Source organism: Mus caroli, unplaced genomic scaffold (genome assembly GCF_978045245.1).
Source record: "Mus caroli unplaced genomic scaffold, Mus_caroli_1 scaffold_17, whole genome shotgun sequence".
Taxonomy (NCBI): domain Eukaryota; kingdom Metazoa; phylum Chordata; class Mammalia; order Rodentia; family Muridae; genus Mus; species Mus caroli.
Genome location: NW_028227272.1, coordinates 46,201,640 through 46,222,535, shown reverse-complemented (window position 1 = coordinate 46,222,535; position 20,896 = coordinate 46,201,640). Strand labels below are relative to the sequence as shown.

Below are 20,896 nucleotides of genomic sequence, written 5' to 3'. Positions count from 1 at the left end.
TTACAGGGTTGTATTAAAATTCTGCTGCAAAAATAGTACTGAAGAGATTATATTCCCAGATGTCCTGCTGATACTATAAACAGTAACATCCTAACCTACTTCTCACTTCCCTGCTTCAGAAGAACCCCGGTTCATGGTTCAAGGGAAAGACACCCTGTCTTCTCCTCTTTCATATCCACCACTCTGAGACCTTCTCCTTCCCCCTTGGTCCTCAGCCTTGTATCCGAGATCCTGCCCTTGCCATTCACTCCTTCCCCTAAGCTTCCATGATCAAGTTTCATCTCATAACAAAAAAAGAAAACAGAAGCCCAAGAAGATCCAAAAAAAATCCTGTCTTGTCCAAACTTCTGCACTTACTTGTTGGGGTTTTTTGCTGTGCTAGTTTCATTTATGTTTTGGTGTGTATTTGCTTCTGGATATGTGTAGAGGTCAGAGGTTAAGCTCACCTTGGCCATCTTTTAACATTTATTCTTATCATCGTTGTTTGTTGGTTGGTTTGGTTTGATTTGGTTTGGTTTGGTTTGGTTTGGTTTGGTTTGGTTTGGTTTGAACAGTCTCTTTATTGGTCTGGAACTTATGCTGGCTGTCCAGGGAGCCCCAGGAATCACCCTGCCTCTGCATCCCCAGCCCTGAGATATTAAACACATGGTACCATGCCTGCCTTTTACAAGAGCTCTGGCAGATCAAACTCGGTCCCGAGCTTGAGTAGCAAGCATTTTACTTTACTGAGCCCTGTTCCAGGTTTACAGAATGAGAATCACTGCTGCTTTCTTTTTTATCACCTCAGTGCAAGTTCCATGTGGTACCATTTGTTTATCAACATTGCTACTGATAACAGAGCTAATTTTCAATCCTGAGGCTGGTTTTCACCATTAACACTGTTTATATCTACTTTGTCCATATGAAGACCCTGCCTTGGAGTCGGTCATATCACCTTGGCAGTTTGTTTTGTTTGTTTCGTTTTCTTCCCCGACTTACACTTTGAGAATTATTTCCATGAACATCGACGCTCCCAAGCTTTTGTTTTCTGCTGTTTGCCTTACAAAGACCCTGCGGTCCATCTTCTTTTATACTGACGGTTTCAACTACCAGCGATGTCCCTGCTGATTACAGAGTCTTTATAGCTCTGACCTTTCCTCTGAGATCCAAAGTCATATATCTAAGGATCTACTGGACATGGCCACTTCATTGTACTACAGGAGTTTTTAATGATCAGGCTGAAATATTGAAAGGATAACTTCCCTGAATCTTCAGTCTCCTTTCCATATAATTAATCTACCATCAGTTAGGTCTATGACTTTTTTAGTTGCCAATTTTCATTTTTTTCTTTTTGTATCTCTCCCTTAACTCTCATGCAACTTCTGTTGATTTTACTGTTTTTACACTTTTAAATGCCATTTTCTTAGGTTTTAGGTATTCTCCTTAGTGGTCATTTACCCAGACTGTGGCACTACGTTCTTGATGCCTTCTTTCCCTTTGCTTCCTTCCTGCCCTCTGTCACCCTTTCATACTGTTGTTAAGGGTTATCTTTTGAAGATGAAAATAAAGAAATGTTCAAAGTCCTTAGTGATCAGAGAAATGCAAATCAAAATGACCCTGAGATTCCACCTTACACCAGTCAGAATGGCTAAGATCAAAACCTCATGTGACAACACATGTTGGAGAGGATGTGGAGAAAGAGGAACACTATTCCATTGCTGGTGGGATTGCAAACTGGTACAACCACTCTGGAATCAATTTGGTGGTTCCTAGAAACTTGGAAATAGGTCTATCTGAAGAACAAGCTATACCACTCTTGGGAATATATCCAAAATATGCCCCACCATGCCATAAGGGCACATGTTCCACTATGTTCATAGTGGCCTTATTTGTGATAGCCAGAAGCTGGAAACAACTTAGATGGTCCAATGATGGAAGAATGGATTCAGAAAATGTGGTTCATCTATACAATGGAATACTACTCAGCTATTAAGAAAGAGGACATCCTGACTTTTGCAGGCAAATGGATGGAACTTGAAAATATTCTGAGTGAGGTAACTCAGACTCAAAAGGACATGCATGACATGTACTCACTAATAAGTGTATATTAGCCAAAGAAAAAGAAAAAAAACATACAGAATAGCCAAGAAACAGTCCATGGAATTCAAAAGGCTCAACAAGCTGAAGTGCCCAAGTCAGGATGCCTCAGTCCCAATTGGGAGAGAGAAGAAAGCAATCATAAGTGAGGAGGGAGGGACTTGGAAGGAATGTGGATGAGGTGGGGGTGCAGTGGGGGTAGAGGAGAACCTCATTCAGTATTGGGTGATGAAAAAGGACTGAAGCCCTGAGGGCCAGAAGAAAGAATGTAAACAGACAACCTTAGGAAATAGGAAGATGGGGGGACCCCCAGAATGTACCAGAGACCTGAGAGGTAAGAGACTCTCAGGACTCATAGGGAGGGACCTTTGATGAAGTGCCCAACAGTAGGTAGAGGGAACTTATAGATCCCACCTCCAGCAGGGAGACAGGACATCAAGTAAGGGATAGGGTTGCTGTACTGGCTGGTTTTATGTATCAACTTGACACAGGCTGGGGTTATCACAGAGAAAGGAGCTTCAATTGGGTAAGTGCCTCCATGAGATCCAGCTGTGGGGTATTTTCTCAATTAGTGATCAAGGGGGAAAGGCCCCTTGTGGGTGGGACCATCTCTGGGTTGGCAGTCTTGGGTTCTATAAGAGAGCAGGCTGAGCAAGCCAGGGGAAGCAAGCCAGTAAAGAACATCCCTCTATGGCCTCTGCATCAGCTCCTGCTTCCTGACCTGTTTGAGTTCTAGTCCTGACTTCCTTTGGTGATCAATAGCAATGTGGAAAGTGTAAGCTGAATAAACCCTTTCCTCTCCAAGTGTTTCTTGGTCATGATATTTGTGCAGGAATAGAAACCCGGACTAAGACAGTTGCCATCCCACAGTCACACCTCTGACCCATAATTTTTCCTGTATGAAAGAATTAAAGGGATGGAAATGGAGAGGATCCTGAGGAAAAGAAGGTCCATAGACAGGCCTACAGTGGGATCCAGCTCAAGGAGAGGTCTCAAGGCCTGACACTATAACTGAGGCTATGGAGTCCTCACAAAAAGGGATCTAATCATGACTGCCCTCTGAAAGACCCAACAAGCAGCTGAAAGAGTTAGAAGCAAGTATTTGCACCCAACCAATGGACAGAAACAGCTGACCCCTTTTGTTGAATTAGGGAAGGCTGAAAGAAGCTGAGGAGAAGGATGATTCTGTAGGAAGACCGGCAGTCTTAACTAATCTGAACCCCTGAGATCTTTCAAACACTGGACCACCAAACAGACAGCATACACCAGCTGATATGAGGCCCCTAACACACATGCAGTAGAGGACTGCCAGGTCTGTGTTCATTCAGAGATGAAGCACCTAACCCTCAAGAGACTGTGGAGGACCCAGGGAGTTTAGAGGTCAGGTGGGGTGGGGGGTGTGGGCATCCCCATGGAGATGGGGTGGGGTGGGGAGGAGGTGTGGGATGTGGATCAGTTGGAAGGTGGATGGAAAGGGGCAGGGAATGGAATATGGAGTATAAAAAATGAATTACGAATAAAATTAACTTTAAAAAAGTTTGAGTTGAACCTTGTGTTGTCAAGTTTAAACTGCTAAATTTGAAATTCAAAGAATCCTTTCCAGATTTTTTTTTAATTTTTAATATTTTTATTACATATTTTCCTCAGTTACATTTCCAATGCTATCCCAAAAGTCCCCCATAGCGCCCCCCACTTCCCTACCCACCCATTCCCATTCTTTTGGCCCTGGCATTCCCCTATATTGGGGCATATAAAGTTTGCAAGTCCAATGGGCCTCTCTTTCCAGTGATGGCCGAATAGGCCATCTTTCGATACATATGCAGCTAGAGACAAGAGCTCCGGGGTTCTGGTTAGTACATCATGTTGTTCCAACAATAGGGTTGCAGATCCCTTTAGCTCCTTGGGTACTTTCTTTAGCTTCTCCATAGGGAGCCCTGTGATACATCCAATAGCTGACTGTGAACATCCACTCCTGTGTTTGCTAGGCCCCGGCATCGTCTCACAAGAGACAGCTATATTTGGGTCCTTTCAGCAAAATCTTGCTAGTGTATGCAGTGGTGTCAGCGTTTAGAAGCTGCTTATGGGATGGATCCCTGGATATGGCAGTCTCTAAATGGTCCATCCTTTCATCACAGCTACGAACTTTGTCTCTGTAACTCCTTCCCTGGGTGTTTTGTTCCCAATTCTAAGAAGGGGCACAGTGTCCACACTTTGGTCTTCATTCTTCTTGAGTTTCATGCGTTTAGCAAATTGTATCTTATATCTTGGGTATCCTAAGTTTTGGGCTAATATCCACTTATCAGTGAATACATATTGTGTGAGTTCTTTTGTGATTGTGTTACTTCACTCAAGATGATGCCCTCCAGGTCCATCCATTTGGCTAGGAATTTCATAAATTCATTCTTTTTAATAGCTGAGTAGTACTCCATTGTGTAAATGTACCATAATTTCTGTATCCATTCCTCTGTTGAGGGACATCTGGGTTCTTTCCAGCTTCTGGCTATTATAAATAGGGCTGCTATGAACATAGTGGAGCATGTGTCCTTTTTACCGGTTGGGACATCTTCTGGATATATGCCCAGGAGAGGTATTGCTGGATCCTCCGGTAGTACTATGTCCAATTTTCTGAGGAACCGCCAGACTGATTTCCAGAGTGGTTGTACAAGCTTGCAATCCCACCAACAATGGAGGAGTGTTCCTCTTTCTCCACATCCTCGCCAGCATCTGCTGTCACCTGAATTTTTGATCTTAGCCATTCTGACTGGTGTGAGGTGGAATCTCAGGGTTGTTTTGATTTGCATTTCCCTGATGATTAAGGATGTTGAACATTTTTTCAGGTGCTTCTCTGCCATTCGGTATTCCTCAGGTGAGAATTCTTTGTTCAGTTCTGAGCCCCATTTTTTAATGGGGTTATTTGACTTTCTGGAGTCCACCTTCTTGAGTTCTTTATATATATTGGATATTAGTCCCTTATCTGATTTAGGATAGGTGAAGATCCTTTCCCAATCTGTTGGTGTTTTTTTTTGTTTTTTTTTTTTTGTCTTATTGATGGTGTCTTTAGCCTTGCAGAAGCTGTGCAGTTTCATGAGGTCCCACTTGTCAATTCTCAATCTTACAGCACAAGCCATTACTGTTCTATTCAAGAATTTTTCCCCTGTGCCCATATCTTCAAGGCTTTTCCCCACTTTCTCCTCTATAAGTTTCAGTGTCTCTGGTTTTATGTGAAGTTCCTTGATCCACTTAGACTTGACCTTAGTACAAGGAGATAGGAATGGATCGATTCTTATTCTTCTACATGTTAACAACCAGTTGTGCCAGCACCATTTGTTGAAATGCTGTCTTTCTTCCACTGGGTGTTTTTAGCTCCCTTGTCGAAGATCAAGTGACCGTAGGTGTGTGGGTTCATTTCTGGGTCTTCAATTCTATTCCATTGGTCTATTTGTCTGTCACTATACCAGTACCATGCAGTTTTTATCACAATTGCTCTGTAGTAAAGCTTAAGTCTGGCATGGTGATTCCACCAGAGGTTCTTTTATCCTTGAGAAGAGTTTTGCTATCCTAGGTTTTTTGTTATTCCAGATGAATTTGCAGATTGCACTTTCTAATTCGTTGAAGAATTGATTTGGAATTTTGATGGGGATTGCATTGAATCTGTAGATTGCTTTTGGCAAGATAGCCATTTTTACAATGTTGATCCTGCCAATCCATGAGCATGGGAGATCTTTCCATCTTCTGAGATCTTCTATAATTTCTTTCTTCAGAGACTTGAAGTTTTTATTATACAGATCTTTCACTTCCTTAGTTAGAGTCACGCCAAGATATTTTATATTATTTGTGACTATTGAGAAGGGTGTTGTTTCCCTAATTTCTTTCTCAGCCTGTTTATTCTTTGTGTAGAGAAAGGCCATTGATTTGTTTGAGTTAATTTTATATCCAGCTACTTCACCGAAGCTGTTTATCAGGCTTAGGAGTTCTCTGGTGGAATTTTTAGGGTCACTTAGATATACTATCATATCATCTGCAAAAAGTGATATTTTGACTTCATCTTTTCCAATTTGTATCCCTTTGATCTCCTTTTGTTGTCGAATTGCTCTGGCTAGGACTTCAAGTACAATGTTGAATAGGTAGGGAGAGAGTGGACAGCCTTGTCTAGTCCCTGATTTTAGAGGAATTGCTTCAAGCTTCTCACCATTTACTTTGATGTTGGCTACTGGTTTGCTGTAGATTGCTTTTATCATGTTTAGGTATGGGCCTTGAATTCCTGATCTTTCCAAGACTTTTATCATGAATGGGTGTTGGATCTTGTCAAATGCTTTTTCCGCATCTAACGAGATGACCATGTGGTTTTTGTCTTTGAGTTTGTTTATATACTGGATTACGTTGATGGATTTCCGTATATTGAACCATCCCTGCATCCCTGGGATGAAACCTACTTGGTCAGGATGGATGATTGTTTTGATGTGTTCTTGGATTCGGTTAGCAAGAACTTCCTTTCCAGATTTTTAAAAGTTCATTTTTCCAATCTCAATTCTTAGATTCCACCCCTGAAAAAAATTTCATGCTTTTGTTTGTTTGATTTCTTAACATACATGTCCCTTTACACACATCACTGAAACGTCCCAGAGAGCACTTTCTTTACCACAACACTCCTGAGCGAGCATCCTTCAAATCCAGTTTTAATAGCTCCCTATAAGTAGATCATTCACTTATGCAGACTTTCGAGAAATGTTTCTATCCACACAAGCAGCTGATTTCTCATTAGAGTAAGTAGTGCCACACTTCTGTAAACAGGTAGAGAGGAGCATTGGGGGCTTCCCATGAAGAAAGAAAAGTGAAGACTTTTCCACTTTGCTTGAATTTTTTTTAATTTTGCTCTAATGTCTCACATTCCTAAGGTATGTGTGGTATACTTTCTTCTGTATGCTTAGTATGTTCCTTTAGATTCCAATGCAGAAGTCATTCCAGCTTCTGAGACTACTGCAAGGTTTAGCAAATCAATGTGTCTAAGATTTGGTAGTAGATAAAGTGATAGTAGTTGAACACTGAGCAAGAGGCAGTAAGAAACAGCAGGGATGGTGTTCAGAGGGGCAAAAGTTATCCACTCCGTGATGCTATAGCAAGAAGAATGGAAGTAGGCACACTATATCTGCATCTTTATTGAGTAGTTGCTAAGAATTCAAAAGGTCAGAGTGTTGTGTTTACCTTCTCATTAAATCTTCACAAAATCTCAAGCTTTGTACGTGAGGACACTGACTCAGTTCAAGTATCTTGCCTAAGGTTCTACTACAATGTAGCATATGTCTTCAAAGTGTATGTGATATTAATCACAGCACGTATTCTACACCAGGCAAAATTATAACCCTAGATGAGCTGTAGAACATGGGTAAGGCATGGCAGAGAAGTGCATTTGCTTATTCATGGGATTGCAGGAAGGTTGATCCTGGGCAGTTTAGTTCTGAAATGAGAGAGTAGACACAAGATATTTGGAGGAAATGCATCTTGGAGGGTCCTGATTGGGTTCCATGTTAAGATGTAATGTGGTCTGAGAAAAGATGCCGGTGTTATGAAGGGGAGGATGATATTGGGCAATGAGTTGCAATGAATTGCATTTAGGCAATTATTTTTGAGGACTATAAAAATGTACCAAGGTTGACATGAAGAAATATCGATAAAGACAGGGATCCAGGTCAGACATATGGGAACAGTTCAAAGATATAAATGTAATTCCTTCAATAAATATGCATTATATTTAGGAGCTATTAGATAGGGAGAGCCTATAAGAAATTCTCCAGGACTAAAAAGAGACGGGGGGAATCTTCATTGATTGCTGGGTCCAGGTCTGCTTGGGTAGCAGGCAATTGCAAACAGTTGAGAGAGTTACAGTGTGTTTTGATTTTTTTTTTTTTTTAGGTTTTTCGAGACAGGGTTTTGTTTTTTAAACATTTTGATTTAAAAATAATTATTTCAAAACATTGACTAGGGCTTGCAATTAGAAGAGAGGTGGGGACTAGGTCAGTAAGAAAAAAGTGTTAAAGATACATCAGTGAAGACGAAAATGAGAAAAGTTGCCAACTATGACCACCTTAGGAACACTGACATTTAGTGGAAGCTAAGGAATAGTTTGAGAACTGGAGTATGGTAGAGTAGAGAAGACAAGGAATTTATTTGAGAATTACAGAAAAGTCAAGATAAAATAAGACACATATGTGAGATTTTTAAATGACTCATGCAACTGTAAAATAGACATATGCCACACTTTTTATTTCTTTCCTTAATTGAAGAAAATAAACTAAAAAAAATTTTTTTTTTTTTACAAAAGCATCTAAAAGAACTGGGGAGGGGAGAAAGGATTGTGGATTTTCAGAGGGAAAACTAAGAAAGGGGATAACATTTGAAATGTAAATAAAGAAAATATCTAACAAATAATAATAATAAAGAGAAAGAGAAATCAAAGATAAAAAAAATTGGATCACGAGGTTCATCTATAGAGAAAAAAGAATGCTAACATGAATTGGTTAACTAATGCAAAACTGGTTTTGCAGCTTCAAAGCAATAGAATAACATCCTTTGTTACCCTCTTCCACCAGGCAGAAATTAGTTACACACCAGATTTATATCTCTATGGACATGTCTTATCTACTACCCCCCGTCCCCAGTTATCCTCAACTAACAAAATAGTAGATGCCTCAGTCAAAGTTAAATGAAGCATGGGCCCTGTAGAATGGACTTCAAAGAACCTACCAGACAGTTCCCAACCACACTGACAGGAGTCCCAGGGATCTTTCTGTCCATTTCTAAACCATTTGGGGGGTATTTTCCAATGCTTGGCTTCCTTTATGGCTCTGATATCAAACTCCTTGCTCTCTCCCCTGTACACTATGTCCCTACATCCAGTAATTTTTTTCCTCTAAAGAAATAAATCACAACTCTAATGTTTTGGAGAATGTACTTGGATACCTATATTTTGCCTGGGGGTTACTAATGTTTGTGTGGCAGAAAATGTAGAGAATTAGGAAAGGTGAACAATGGACAGCCCCAAGAATACTTATGGTAGCATATGTTTAGTACCATGGAGAAGGTTCCAGCTCATTATAGTAGATGGCCCACTGTCCATATTTCCACTAGCGCCTTCTGGTATGGCTTGGGGAGCATTTCTTAAATGTTTTCTCCTATGATGTACCCCACTTCTAGGAAGTCACTCACGATTTGCATGGATCCTCCTTATTAAACCATGCTATAGAAAAGTGAATTGTTTAGGACTGCCCAGCAATATGTGACAGGCAAAGGACTTGTCCATGAGTTTTTTTTTTTTAATACAGTCCAGATCCTATTCCAGTATAGATGCTTATATTCAACTCATGGATATTAATTTCAATTTGATGGATATTTATAAATAATTACACTGTTAGAGTAACAGCTCATGCTCTTGATTTTATTTCTAGTTTGTATAAGAGGAAGACAAATTAAGGATTAACAAAGTTAGTGTTTTGTATTTGTTAGTACATTTTTTTAAGGGAAAAGTCATCAACAAACTAGATGAAAATCCTGAAAAATGAGTATTGTAGAAGACAACTGGTCTTTCCATATCTCTGTCATTTGAGTGACTGGTGAGCCTTGGGTATGTATGGCAGGGTAGTCAGAGGTGGCTTATGACATTGAGAAGAGCCAAGGGGTGTTTCCTACTTGTTAGCATCTTCTGCTCTTGAGTTCAACTTGTTTCTTGAACTTTCGAGTATTTCAGGGTTTCTTGGAGGAAGAAATGCTTGTAATCTATATTTGGGGATTGTTCAGTAGATTTAATGAAATGTTGGGTAGGAACATTCATTGGGTAGGCCAGTCAATTGTGTATAACCTTTTGTCAGACTTGTGGGGAAAGTGACTCTTGCTTTACTTTTAGCAATGGGAAGTAGCTGTGGAGAACACTTTTTCCTGATATTCTTTAAAACATTTCATCCTAGAGGGCAGATAGAACTTTGTTGATCAGACTTACTTGAATATTAAAGTACATTAAAAAAAAACCTGGCCACTTATTCTGCAGATGTAGTATAGATAGGGATACATTTCACACGAGTTCAGCAAGTGATATTTTCAAGTATACTGAAGATGAACATGGTATCTGGGTAATTTTTGGTTTAAAAATTCCCCATCATAAGGAAGATGTACTTATTATTTGACAGAAATAATTCTTCCACATCTCCAAAGATATTATCATACCTGTATGTTCCAACACAGCTGTTGCATTTTTTTTACTAAAACACATGATGATGTATTTTTAATATTGCTGAGAATGAATGAAGAAAATTTGTAGTGTTTTCTACTCTTTGTAAAATTCAACATTAGAATTACTTGATACTGTCTTTCACCTTCCTGGTCTCTTCCTTTTTAAGGTGTTGGCATCTATGAATGATTGCAGTATTGTTCCTTAAGTGTTCGTGATGGTTCTGAGATTTGGTAATACAGAATTACAGAATGATATGAAATTATCTTTTTTTCTTCCCAGGTTTGGCACAGCTGACCTTTAAAAATATTAACTCTGTAAAGGCTAGCAACTGCAGCAGAGTTGTTCTTATTCCATGCTATGTCTCCAACATAGAGGCACAAGACATCAACGAATTATTCTTGAAGTGGAAATTTGGACAAGATATAATTCTTGTCTTTGATGGGCATGCAAACAAATCTACAACGTATACGTTTCCAAGTGCACAAATTTTCACCTCCGAATTTCTAAAAGGAAATGCATCTTTGACGTTGGCTAAGAATGAAGCTAAAGCAGGAAACTACACATGTGAAGTGACAGAACTGAGCAGGGAGGGGAAGCACACTGTGGAGCTAAAATATAGTGATGGTAAGTGACGCGCTTTGAATAGGACTTGTCTCTTTGTAGACACATCTCAAATAGTGATTGACCCTGGGGCCAAGTTTGGTGGTAGAATTAAAGGTAGAGGTTGTTAATTCTATTTTGAGGAGTGGGTTAATTGCCATCCAGAGTTTGTTGTGAAGCGTCTGTAGACTGCGCCATTTCCTCTTTGAGGAAATGTCATGAAACGTGTGAGGTATGCTAGGTAATGCCATCAGAGCTTGTGTGGATGTCAGGCTGGGGATGCAGCCCAGTTAAAGAAGTGTCTACAAGTTGTGCATGAGGACTTGTGTTTAGATCTCCAATGCCCAATAAAACCAAACTCTGGGCTTGGATCTGTATCCTCAGAGACAGCATGAGGATCAAGGTGGACACAGCTCTACCCCTAGAGCTTGTAGTGAGGTAGTCATGGACAATTACAGAACTCCAGGCTTACTAAGAGACTCATAAACTGGACATATGCATATGCACAGAAAACAGCTGGAGTTTGAATTGAGGAAAGCAGCAGCTAAGAAGATACCAATGCCATGACTGTGGTTTTATCTGTTTCCAAAACTATGTACCAAAATAGAGCTCTGTCCTTTATAAATTCTTAGTCTCGGGTAGACTATTACAGCATTGGAATTCAGACTAAAAAAAAAAAATAGGTTCCTAAAAATGCTTCCTTTTTCTATGTCCTGTTACAACTGATCTTACTGGAAAGGAGGGAAATGAGCTAAAAAACTATACTTGAAAAACAAATAACCTTGCTGCTCTTATCAAGTATTGATACAATATCTGTGATGGTTCCAGTGTGAAATGGGTAACTATATGCTCATGTATTTGACCAGTTGGTCCCTGGTTGGCAGCATAGTTTAGTTGGTGGCAGAACCTCTGAATAATACAGACTAACTGGGGAAAAATAGGGGGAGGTCTTGATTGTTGTACCTGCCTTTGGTTCTGGCCCTACACTCTACTTTCTGGTTTGCTGTCATGTAAAGCCCCATCCCCACCCAGTAAAACCATCCTTAACTGCCCTGTCTCCAGCACCTCACCTGCTTCCCCACAAAACTGAACTAATGAGAAACCTCCATTCCTTATGTTGCTTCTGTGTTATTCTATCTCAGCAGAAAGGAAACAGTGCAAGGCCTTTCTTCATTAAAGTAATCCTTTCTAGCTGATTTCCTCTTTTATTTTTTTCTTTACCATTAAAATTCACTTTGCACATTTATTGTATAGTTGTCAGAATTTTGACCCATTATTGGGCAATTTTATTTAGACTGCCTTCATGTATGTATTTATTTTTAAGAAGTTTCTACTGCATTGGGTTTCCATACTCTCCTTCAAATACCCCTTAATTTTAACTCTTTCCCTGTATTCCCTCCCACAATCCCCTTCTCCCCTTCCACCTGATCCTCACATTCCAGCCCCACCCCACCCCACCCCAACATATCCATCTATAACTGTCTATTCTATTTTACTTTCCTAGTGAGATGTTGTCCTTCTAGTACCTACCTTATACCTACCCTCTATGGTTCTATGGATTGTAGATTGGTTATCACTGACTTCACAGATGGTATCTATACATACACACAGACCATATTTATCATTCAGATTCTGGGATACCTCACTCAGGATGATTTTTCTAGTTCCATCCATTTGCCTGACAATTTCATGATGCTATTTTTAAAAAATAGTTGAGTACTGCTCCATTATGTAAATGCACCCCATTTTCTTTATCCATTCTTTTGTTGACCAACATCTAGGTTGTTTCCAATTTCTGACTACTATCAATAGAGCAGCAGTGAACATGTGTGAGTCTGTGTCTTTATGGTAAGATGAAGAATTACTAGGGTATACAGCCAAGAGTGGGATAGCTGGATATTGAGATAGATCCATTCTCATCTTCCTGTGGTGCCACCGCACTCCGGTTGAGTCAGCCTGTCAGGCAGGGATGCCTAAAAGCTGTTCATGAAGCAAAAAGAGTTTCATGGAAGCTCTCCTCCTGGAGTCTGGTATTCCCTTTAACCCATACATTAATTTTCCATTCCCGAGTTAGTCTAGTGTATAGATCCACGTGCTCTCTTTTTAGTATTATCCCATTATAAGTGCCTTTTAAGATTGAATTCTGACATAGCTGAAGCCTCAGTGTTCCAACAGTCCTAGATCATCCTTGAGCAAGACCTTGGGCTTGGAATTCAGTACTGCCCCTGGTATTACACTATCTCTTTGAGTAAAAGTTAGGTCACTGCCCTTCACAGGAATCTACCATCACCAAGGAAGAAAGAAGTTTCTGACCATAGGAGAAACCAGAATAGATAGTTAGAATTATAGCTGAGTTACACCTATATACAGGAATTTACAATGGTTTAGGAAGTAGATCGGGCTGTCGTTTTAGAGTATTGCATTATTCATGAAATGGTTAGCTAGAACGGAACTCCCTAGTTAGAACCATGACTTGGGTGTGAAAGCCCTTGCCCTAGGAGTGAAAGGTTCTCACACCTGGCTTCTAAGACTATAGCTGACCTTAGATAGGGCTGACTTTGTCTCAGTTATTTTATTGCCCAGTTCCTGCCAGTCTTTGCGTTTTCATTCCTCTGTTCTGTGTAAGAGTCATTAAGCATCTGGTTACCTCATTTTGTACCTTGTGGGTATGTCACCCAACTTCCTTATTGTCTTCTGTATAAAAAGTCTGATGGTCGAGTTGTAAAAATACATTCAGATTCCACGCGACCTCTCCTGTGTCTGTCTGTCTGTCTGTCAATTCATCCTACGCTTTGTCCACCTGCAACTAGAGACCCGTTCCACGCAGACAAAGGGGCCCAGAGGGTCTGCGGCACTGTGGAATTGCCACACTGACTTGCATAGTGACTGCATGAGTTTGCATTTCTTCTAGAGATCTAGGAGTGATCCTCTTAATCCACATCCTCTCCAGCGTGACCTGTCACGTTTTTTGTTGACCTTAGTCATTCTGACAGGTATAAGATAAAATATCTAAGTAGTTTTATTTGCATTTCCCTGAGGGTTAATGATGTTGAAATTTTCTTTTAAGTGTTTCTCAGCCATTAAAGTCCTCTGCTGAGAATTTTCTGTTTAGTTCTTTGCCCCATTTTAAAACTTGGTTGTTCGCTTTCTTGATATCTAGTTTCTTGAGTTCTTTATATATTTTTGTATATTAGTCCTCTCTCAGATGTGTAATTGGTGAAAATCTTTCCCCATTATGTTGGCATAAACTTTGTTCAAATGATGGTGTTTCTGCCCTTGAACCTATCATCCCTGCAATCATGCAGTTTTCACCAGGTTTGCAGCACTGGACATGCATTTCCTTCTGTGGAGATGCTGTTTAATTTGATCAGAGATTATTTTGTTACCACCAGGATAGTCATACTATATTACCAGTGGGCATATCTTGCTTGACAGATGGGCATGGTAGCTTGAAAGATTTACAAATGAGCAAGACCACTGATGCCTTATTTCCCTCAACAGTCTGCACTCCACCAATTAGCGGTTTCAAAGGAGGAAGTGTCCCACTCAGTCTCATCTGGGTTCTCCTGTCTTTAACCAAGGTACGTGGCATCTTTAGAAATAAGGTCATATCATCTGGTTCTGGTGGGCAGCCAAGAGTAGAAACAACAGCATGTGCTATTTTAGGGAGCCTGTGGGACTTCCCCACATGATAATCCTAAGAAGGAATCCTATAATCCAGCACTGTGAAGTTTGTTTGATAAACGATGGCTTCTAGGAGGAACAATGTCCATCCACATAGGAAATCTCACTTGTATTTTTCTATCTGGAGTGAGTTTACAAAGCCTTAGGTTTCCAAATGGTGTTTCGTAGCTCCCTCACTTTACTTCATCACCCCCAATCTTTCTCCAAATACTCATCACTTCAACATTTCTACCCCAAATATTTCCTCTCTGCCTTTATGTCATCTATATTCTACTAAGCTGCAGCCCTCAAAATAGCCCCCTTCAAGGACTGCTTTCTACTTTATTGGCTTTGCAGATACTCTAAATTACATTGAAAGCTCTGTAGTTAGGACCCATGTATGAGAGTGACCATGTAGCTCTTGTCTCTCTGAGCCTGGGATACTTTATTCACTATAATATTTTCCAGTTCTTTTCACGTACCTTCACATTTCATAATTACATTTTTCTTTACAGCTAACTAGACTTCCACTGTGTATATGTGTCACATATTCATTAGTGAGTCATCTATGAATGACATCTAAGCTGGCCTTGCTTCCTAGCTATTCTAAATAGAGGCATAAAAAATATGAATGTGCAAGCATCTTTGTAGTAGAATATAGAGTTCTTTGGCTATATGCTCCATCATATGGTAGTTCTATTTGTATTCTTTGGGGAGAATCTTCATATCACGTTTCATAGTGTATGTACAGGTCTACACCCCCACCAACAGTGAATAGAAGTCCCCTTTGTCTCCAAACTTACTAGGATCTAATGCCACTTGACTCTTTGATAATAGTCATTTTGATTGGAGTGCGATAGAACCTTGAAGCGGTTTTAATTTGCATTTCCCTGATGGCCAAGGATGTTGAGCCATTTTGAAGTGTTCATTATCATACTCTGATGTATCTTGTTCTGAGCACTCTGCTTGGTGCTAGAATCCATTATTTTTAAGGTGTGTGTGTGTGTGTGTGTGTGTGTGTGTGATTATTTTTGCAGTTAGCCCTATATTCTAGATATTAATATAGTTGGTTGTATAAGTGGTCGGCACTTTCCCTCATTCTGCAGCCTGCATCTTTACTCAGTTGACAGTAGCTTCATTTGCTATACAGAACTTAGCATCATGATCTGTCACTTGTTGGCCTTATTCAGTGAGCTTCCTGGGTGCTATTAGAGTTCCTGCTTATAGATATCTGTGCCTTTGGCATAGTAAAGGGGAAGTCCTAGTTTTATTCAACATGAGATCCAGTTTTCCCAGCACTGTTTGCTGAAGAAGCTGTCTTTTCTCCAGTGTGCATCTTTTTTGAGGAATTTCCACAGTGTTTGCCTTGGCCTATACTCATAGCATTTAATAATAATAATAATAATAATAATGTAGTTGTAGTTGCATGAGTTTGTTTAAAAAGACATTCAAATAAGCTATAGGTATATAAAAATATTTAGCATAAATAATCATCAGGGAATTCATAATCAAAGCCACTATGAAATATTACTGCTCTTCTAGTTAGGGTGGTTGTTATCTAACTAACAAAGGCTACCATGGCTATGGCATAAAAGGAACCCTTAAAGCTGTCGCTAAACCCTAAAAACTGTTTAGGTTCCCCAAAATGTACAAGTAGATTTACCACCTTTCCCACCGATGCCAATAACAGCTAATCCTGTCAGATTGATGGGATTTAGAAAAGTGCTGGGCCCATCTGTGATTACATTCATAGGGATGCTTGATTTCATGGAAGATTCACCATACCTGTGTGTGAATCATCCATGGCTGGTGATGCTTAAAAACTGACTTCCTATACCCTATATCATTCAGCCATGCCTCCCTCTCCAAAGTTTCCACAGTCTCCCAAAACAGTGTTTGCCAACTGAGGCCCAAGTATGCATGAGCCTATAAGCCTATGAGTATGGTGAGTGAGGCATTCCCAATTCAAACTATGACATTTTCAGTGAACACTAAATTAATATGTTGAAACACTTTGAATGGATTGAGAGCTCGTTAGTCGGGCAAAATGGAAAGACCACACTAGGTAAAACTTAGAAACCTTGGACTTTATGCAAATTTTAAGAAGGCAGTGGTTACCAGATAGGGTAGAGTTAGGGCAGGGGAAATTTGTGCCAACTGTCACAAAAGCAAATAAGAAAAAAAGTACTGATATTCTATTACATAGTAGGTGATTTTAATGATAATATATTGTTCAGAAATCTTGAATATGTGAATAAGTGATGTTTAAGAGGCAGGTTAATTCATATTTGAGGACTATGCATAAATATGTAACTCAAAATGTTACATGACTAGCTATATGCATAATTTTCTGTCAGCTCGTCTTTCTTGCACTTATTTACAGTAAGGGGAGGGCAGGCTGGCTGTCCAATTACTTACTGTCCTTAGGGTCAGACTTTGTAAAAGCACATCATTGTTGCTTCAAGTAGATTTTTGAACTTTGCACACACAGGTCGTCAACATATAAACACACAACAATAATCATAGTTAATAGTTACCTAGCATATCATAAGAGCCAACCTTTGGAGGCTGCCTGCAGACATTCTCAGTTTTCACTGTTTCCTAAGACCAACAGATCACCAGATGATCTCCCCACACCCCATCCCCACACATCTCCTCTGAATCCCACAGGGGATCCCTCCTAATGTCCCTTCCCTGATTTGCCACTGCATCCCAGCTTCCAACACCTGCAGACATTTCTTGTGAACACACTAGCTGGGCAGACCAGTAAGAGAGGCAGCACAGAACCATCACACTCTCCAAAAATCTAGAGAGAAAACATAATCCAAGGAATAAAACACCCACTCAACAAAGAAAAGTCCAGAAATCCACACTTAGGCCTATAATTACCCAAAACCCAGATTCCTAGAAGCCAACTTAAAAACAAAATCAACAACACCCAAGGCAAGAAGTCTCAACCAGAGCACAGCTATTCTGTCACAACATGAGCTGAATATTTCAACATAGCTGAAGCACAAGAAAAAGACATTATGAAGACTTTAAAAACAGCTATAAAAATGATAGAGCTCCTTAAAGAGAAAACAATGCATTGCCTATAGAAATCCAGGAAAACGCAAACAATTATGAGTAAACCCCTCAAAGAAAACCAGGAAAACACAAAGCTGGACAATTGAAGGAAATTAATAAACTCCTTAAAGAAATGCAGGAAACTCTAAACAAACAGTTGAAAGAAACCAATAAAACTGTGCAAGACCTGAAAATGGAAATAGAAAAATAAAGGAAAGCACAATCTGAGGCTATTTGCGGGGTAGAAATTTAGGAACTTAAACAGTAACTACAGAAGCACATTCTATCAACAGAATATAAGAGAAGAAAAAAATCCCTGGCATTGATGATACCATAGAAGAAATGGCTACATTGGTCAAAAAAGTTGTTAAACCTAAAAATTTCCTGACACAAAACATCCAGGAAGTCTGGAACACATGAAAGGACGAAACCTACAGATAATAGGAATAGAGAAAGGAGAAGAGTTCCAGATTAAAGACCAGAAAATATTTTTAACAAAATCATAGATTTTCTAACCTAATGACAGAGATGCCTATAGTGGTACCAAAAGCTTACAGAACGCCAAATAGATTAGACCAGAAAAGAAAGTCCCCCTTGCCACATAGTAATCAAAACACTAAATATATAGAACAAAGAAAGAATATTTAAAAACTTCAAGGAAATAAGATCAAGTAGCACATAAAGACAAACTTATGAGAATTACACCAGACTTCTCAGTAAAGACTCTAAAAGCCAGAAGGGCAGGGACAGATGTATCTCATACTCTAAGAAACCAAAAATGCCAGCCCAGATTACAATTTCCTGCAAAACTTTTAATCACTGTATACTGGTGGAAAAAAGAAGATATTCCATAATAAAGTGAAATTTAAATAATAACTTTAAGTACAGACTTACAGAAGGTGTGAGAAGGAAAACTCCAACATGAAGAAGTTAACCACTACCATGAAAACTCAGCAAATAATCTCATACCAGCAAACCCAAAAGAAAGGAAGCACATACAGGTGTACACATACCACTACCACCATCACCACTGCCACCACTATCACCACCAACAACAACAATATAACTGGAATCAGCGATCATTCTTCATAGAGATCTCTCAATATAAATTATCTCAATTCTCCAATAAAAGGACACAGACTAACAGAGTGAATGAAAAAACAGAATCCACCTTTCTGCTACATCAAAGAAACACACCCCAACATTACTTATATGCTGGCATCGTCTGTGTCAGCAATTCTTGGTCTCTCAGACAGTCTTCAATTGGGTCCTCCTGCAAGAGATACCTTTCCGACTGTGCAGCCCCGGTGTTTATGCAGAGGTGGCCAGACTGTTTCTCCTACACTCAATAAAATACTTGTAAAAAGAATCCAGGAACACATCAAAAGGATTATCTACCATGATGAAGTAGACTTCATTCCAGAGACACAGGGATGGTTCAACATATGAAAAATCACTAAACATGAACTGTCATAAAATTAAACTGAAAGAAAAAAATATAAGATCATCTCATTAGATGCAGAATAGGCAGGGTTTTTTTTTTCAAAATCTGAAACCCCTTCATGATAAAAGTTCTGAAGAGATTAGGGATATAAGAGACATACTTAAACATAATAAAAACAATTTACAACAAGCCTATAGCCAACATTAAATAAAGTGGAGAGAAAGTCAAAGCAATTCCATTAAAATGAGAAACAAAACAATGTTGTCGTTTCTGTCAATATCTATTCAATATAGTACTTGAAGTTTTAGCTAGAGCAGTAAGACAACTGAAGGATATAGAGGGGATACAAATTGGTAAGGAAGTCAAAGTATCACTATTTGCAGATGATAGGTGACACTAAAGTGACCCTAAAATTCCACCTGAGAACTATAGCTGATAAGACTTTCAACAAAGTGATTGGTGCAAGATTAGCTCAAAACACACAAACAAACAAACAAACAAGATTAGCACACATATATACAAATGACAAATGAACTGAGAAAGAAATCAGGAAAACAACACCTTTCAGAGGAGCCTCAAATAATATAAAATATCTTGGGGTAACTGAAAGCAAGCAATCTAGAGACTGGTATGATAAAAGCTTTAAGTCTTTGAAGAAAGAAACTTAAGATATCCGAAGATGGAAAGATCTCCCATAGTCATAGGTTAGTAGAGTTAAAGTAGTAAAAATTGCCATTCTACCAAAAGAATTCTAGAGATTCAATGCAATCCTCATCAAAATTTCAACAAAACTCTGTAGAGACCTTGAAAGGACAATTCTCAACTTCATATGGAAACAAAAAACCCAGATAGCTAAAACGATCCTGAACAATAAAATAATTGATTTCAGATTTCAAGTTTGTATTACAGTGGTATAGTAATAAAAACCATTTGATATTGGCATAAAAACAGACACATTGATTAATGGAATTGAATTGAAGACCCAGACATAAATCCAAATATATGGACACTTGAGCATTTCTGAAGAAGCCAGAAATACACACTGGAAAATAGAAAGTATCTTCAAGAAATGATGCTGATTAAGCCAAACATCTGCATGTAGAAGAATGCAAATAGATCCATGTTTATCACCCTGCACAAAACTCAAGTACAAGTGAATCAAAGACCTAAACATAAAATCAGACGCCCTGAGCCAGATAGAAAGGAAAGTAGAGAATACCCTTCAGTGCATTGGCATAGAAGTTGACTTCCCTAAAAGAACACTGATAGTGCAGCAACTAAGATCAACAATCAATAACTGGGACCATATAAAACTGAAAAGCTTCTGTAAGGCAAAGGACTCTGTCAATTGGAGAAAGTGGCAGCCTACAAACATGACTCATCTTACAACCGCCACAACAGTACAATAAAATGATTCCTGATGATAGTCTGCTATACTCAGATCAGTGCCTTATCCAGTCATTGTCAGAGAGACTGTCCAGCAGTAGATGAGAACAAACACAGACACCCAGAACCAGACATTATAAGGAGAGAGAGAGAGAGAGAGAGAGAGAGAGAGAGAGAGAGAGAGAGAGAGAGAGAGAATTGGAGGTCTCCATCAAATCCCTCCCCTTAGAGCTCAGAAAATCTCATGGAAGAGGAGGAAGAAAGACTGTAATCGTCAGAGAGGGGATGGAGGACACCTGGAGAACAAGATTCTCTGAGTCAACTAAGCAGGGTACATATGAACTCAGAGTCTGGAGCTGCAGGCTCAGGGCCTACATGACTCCAGATAACACACACATACACACACACACACACACACACACACACACACACACACACAC

At 39.4% G+C, this 20,896-nt stretch overlaps 1 protein-coding gene across 3 annotated transcripts in view; it reads left to right on the top strand.

Moving 5' to 3' along the window:
- Window positions 1–20,896, top strand: part of LOC110311870 (leukocyte surface antigen CD47-like) — a 54,716-nt gene that overhangs the window by 7,007 nt on the left and 26,813 nt on the right. For all 3 annotated transcript variants that reach the window (XM_021185445.2, XM_021185443.2, XM_021185442.2), the window contains exon 2: window positions 10,577–10,921. In XM_021185445.2, the coding sequence (XP_021041104.1) occupies window positions 10,577–10,921 (345 nt within the window). The remainder of the gene's footprint in view (window positions 1–10,576; window positions 10,922–20,896) is intronic.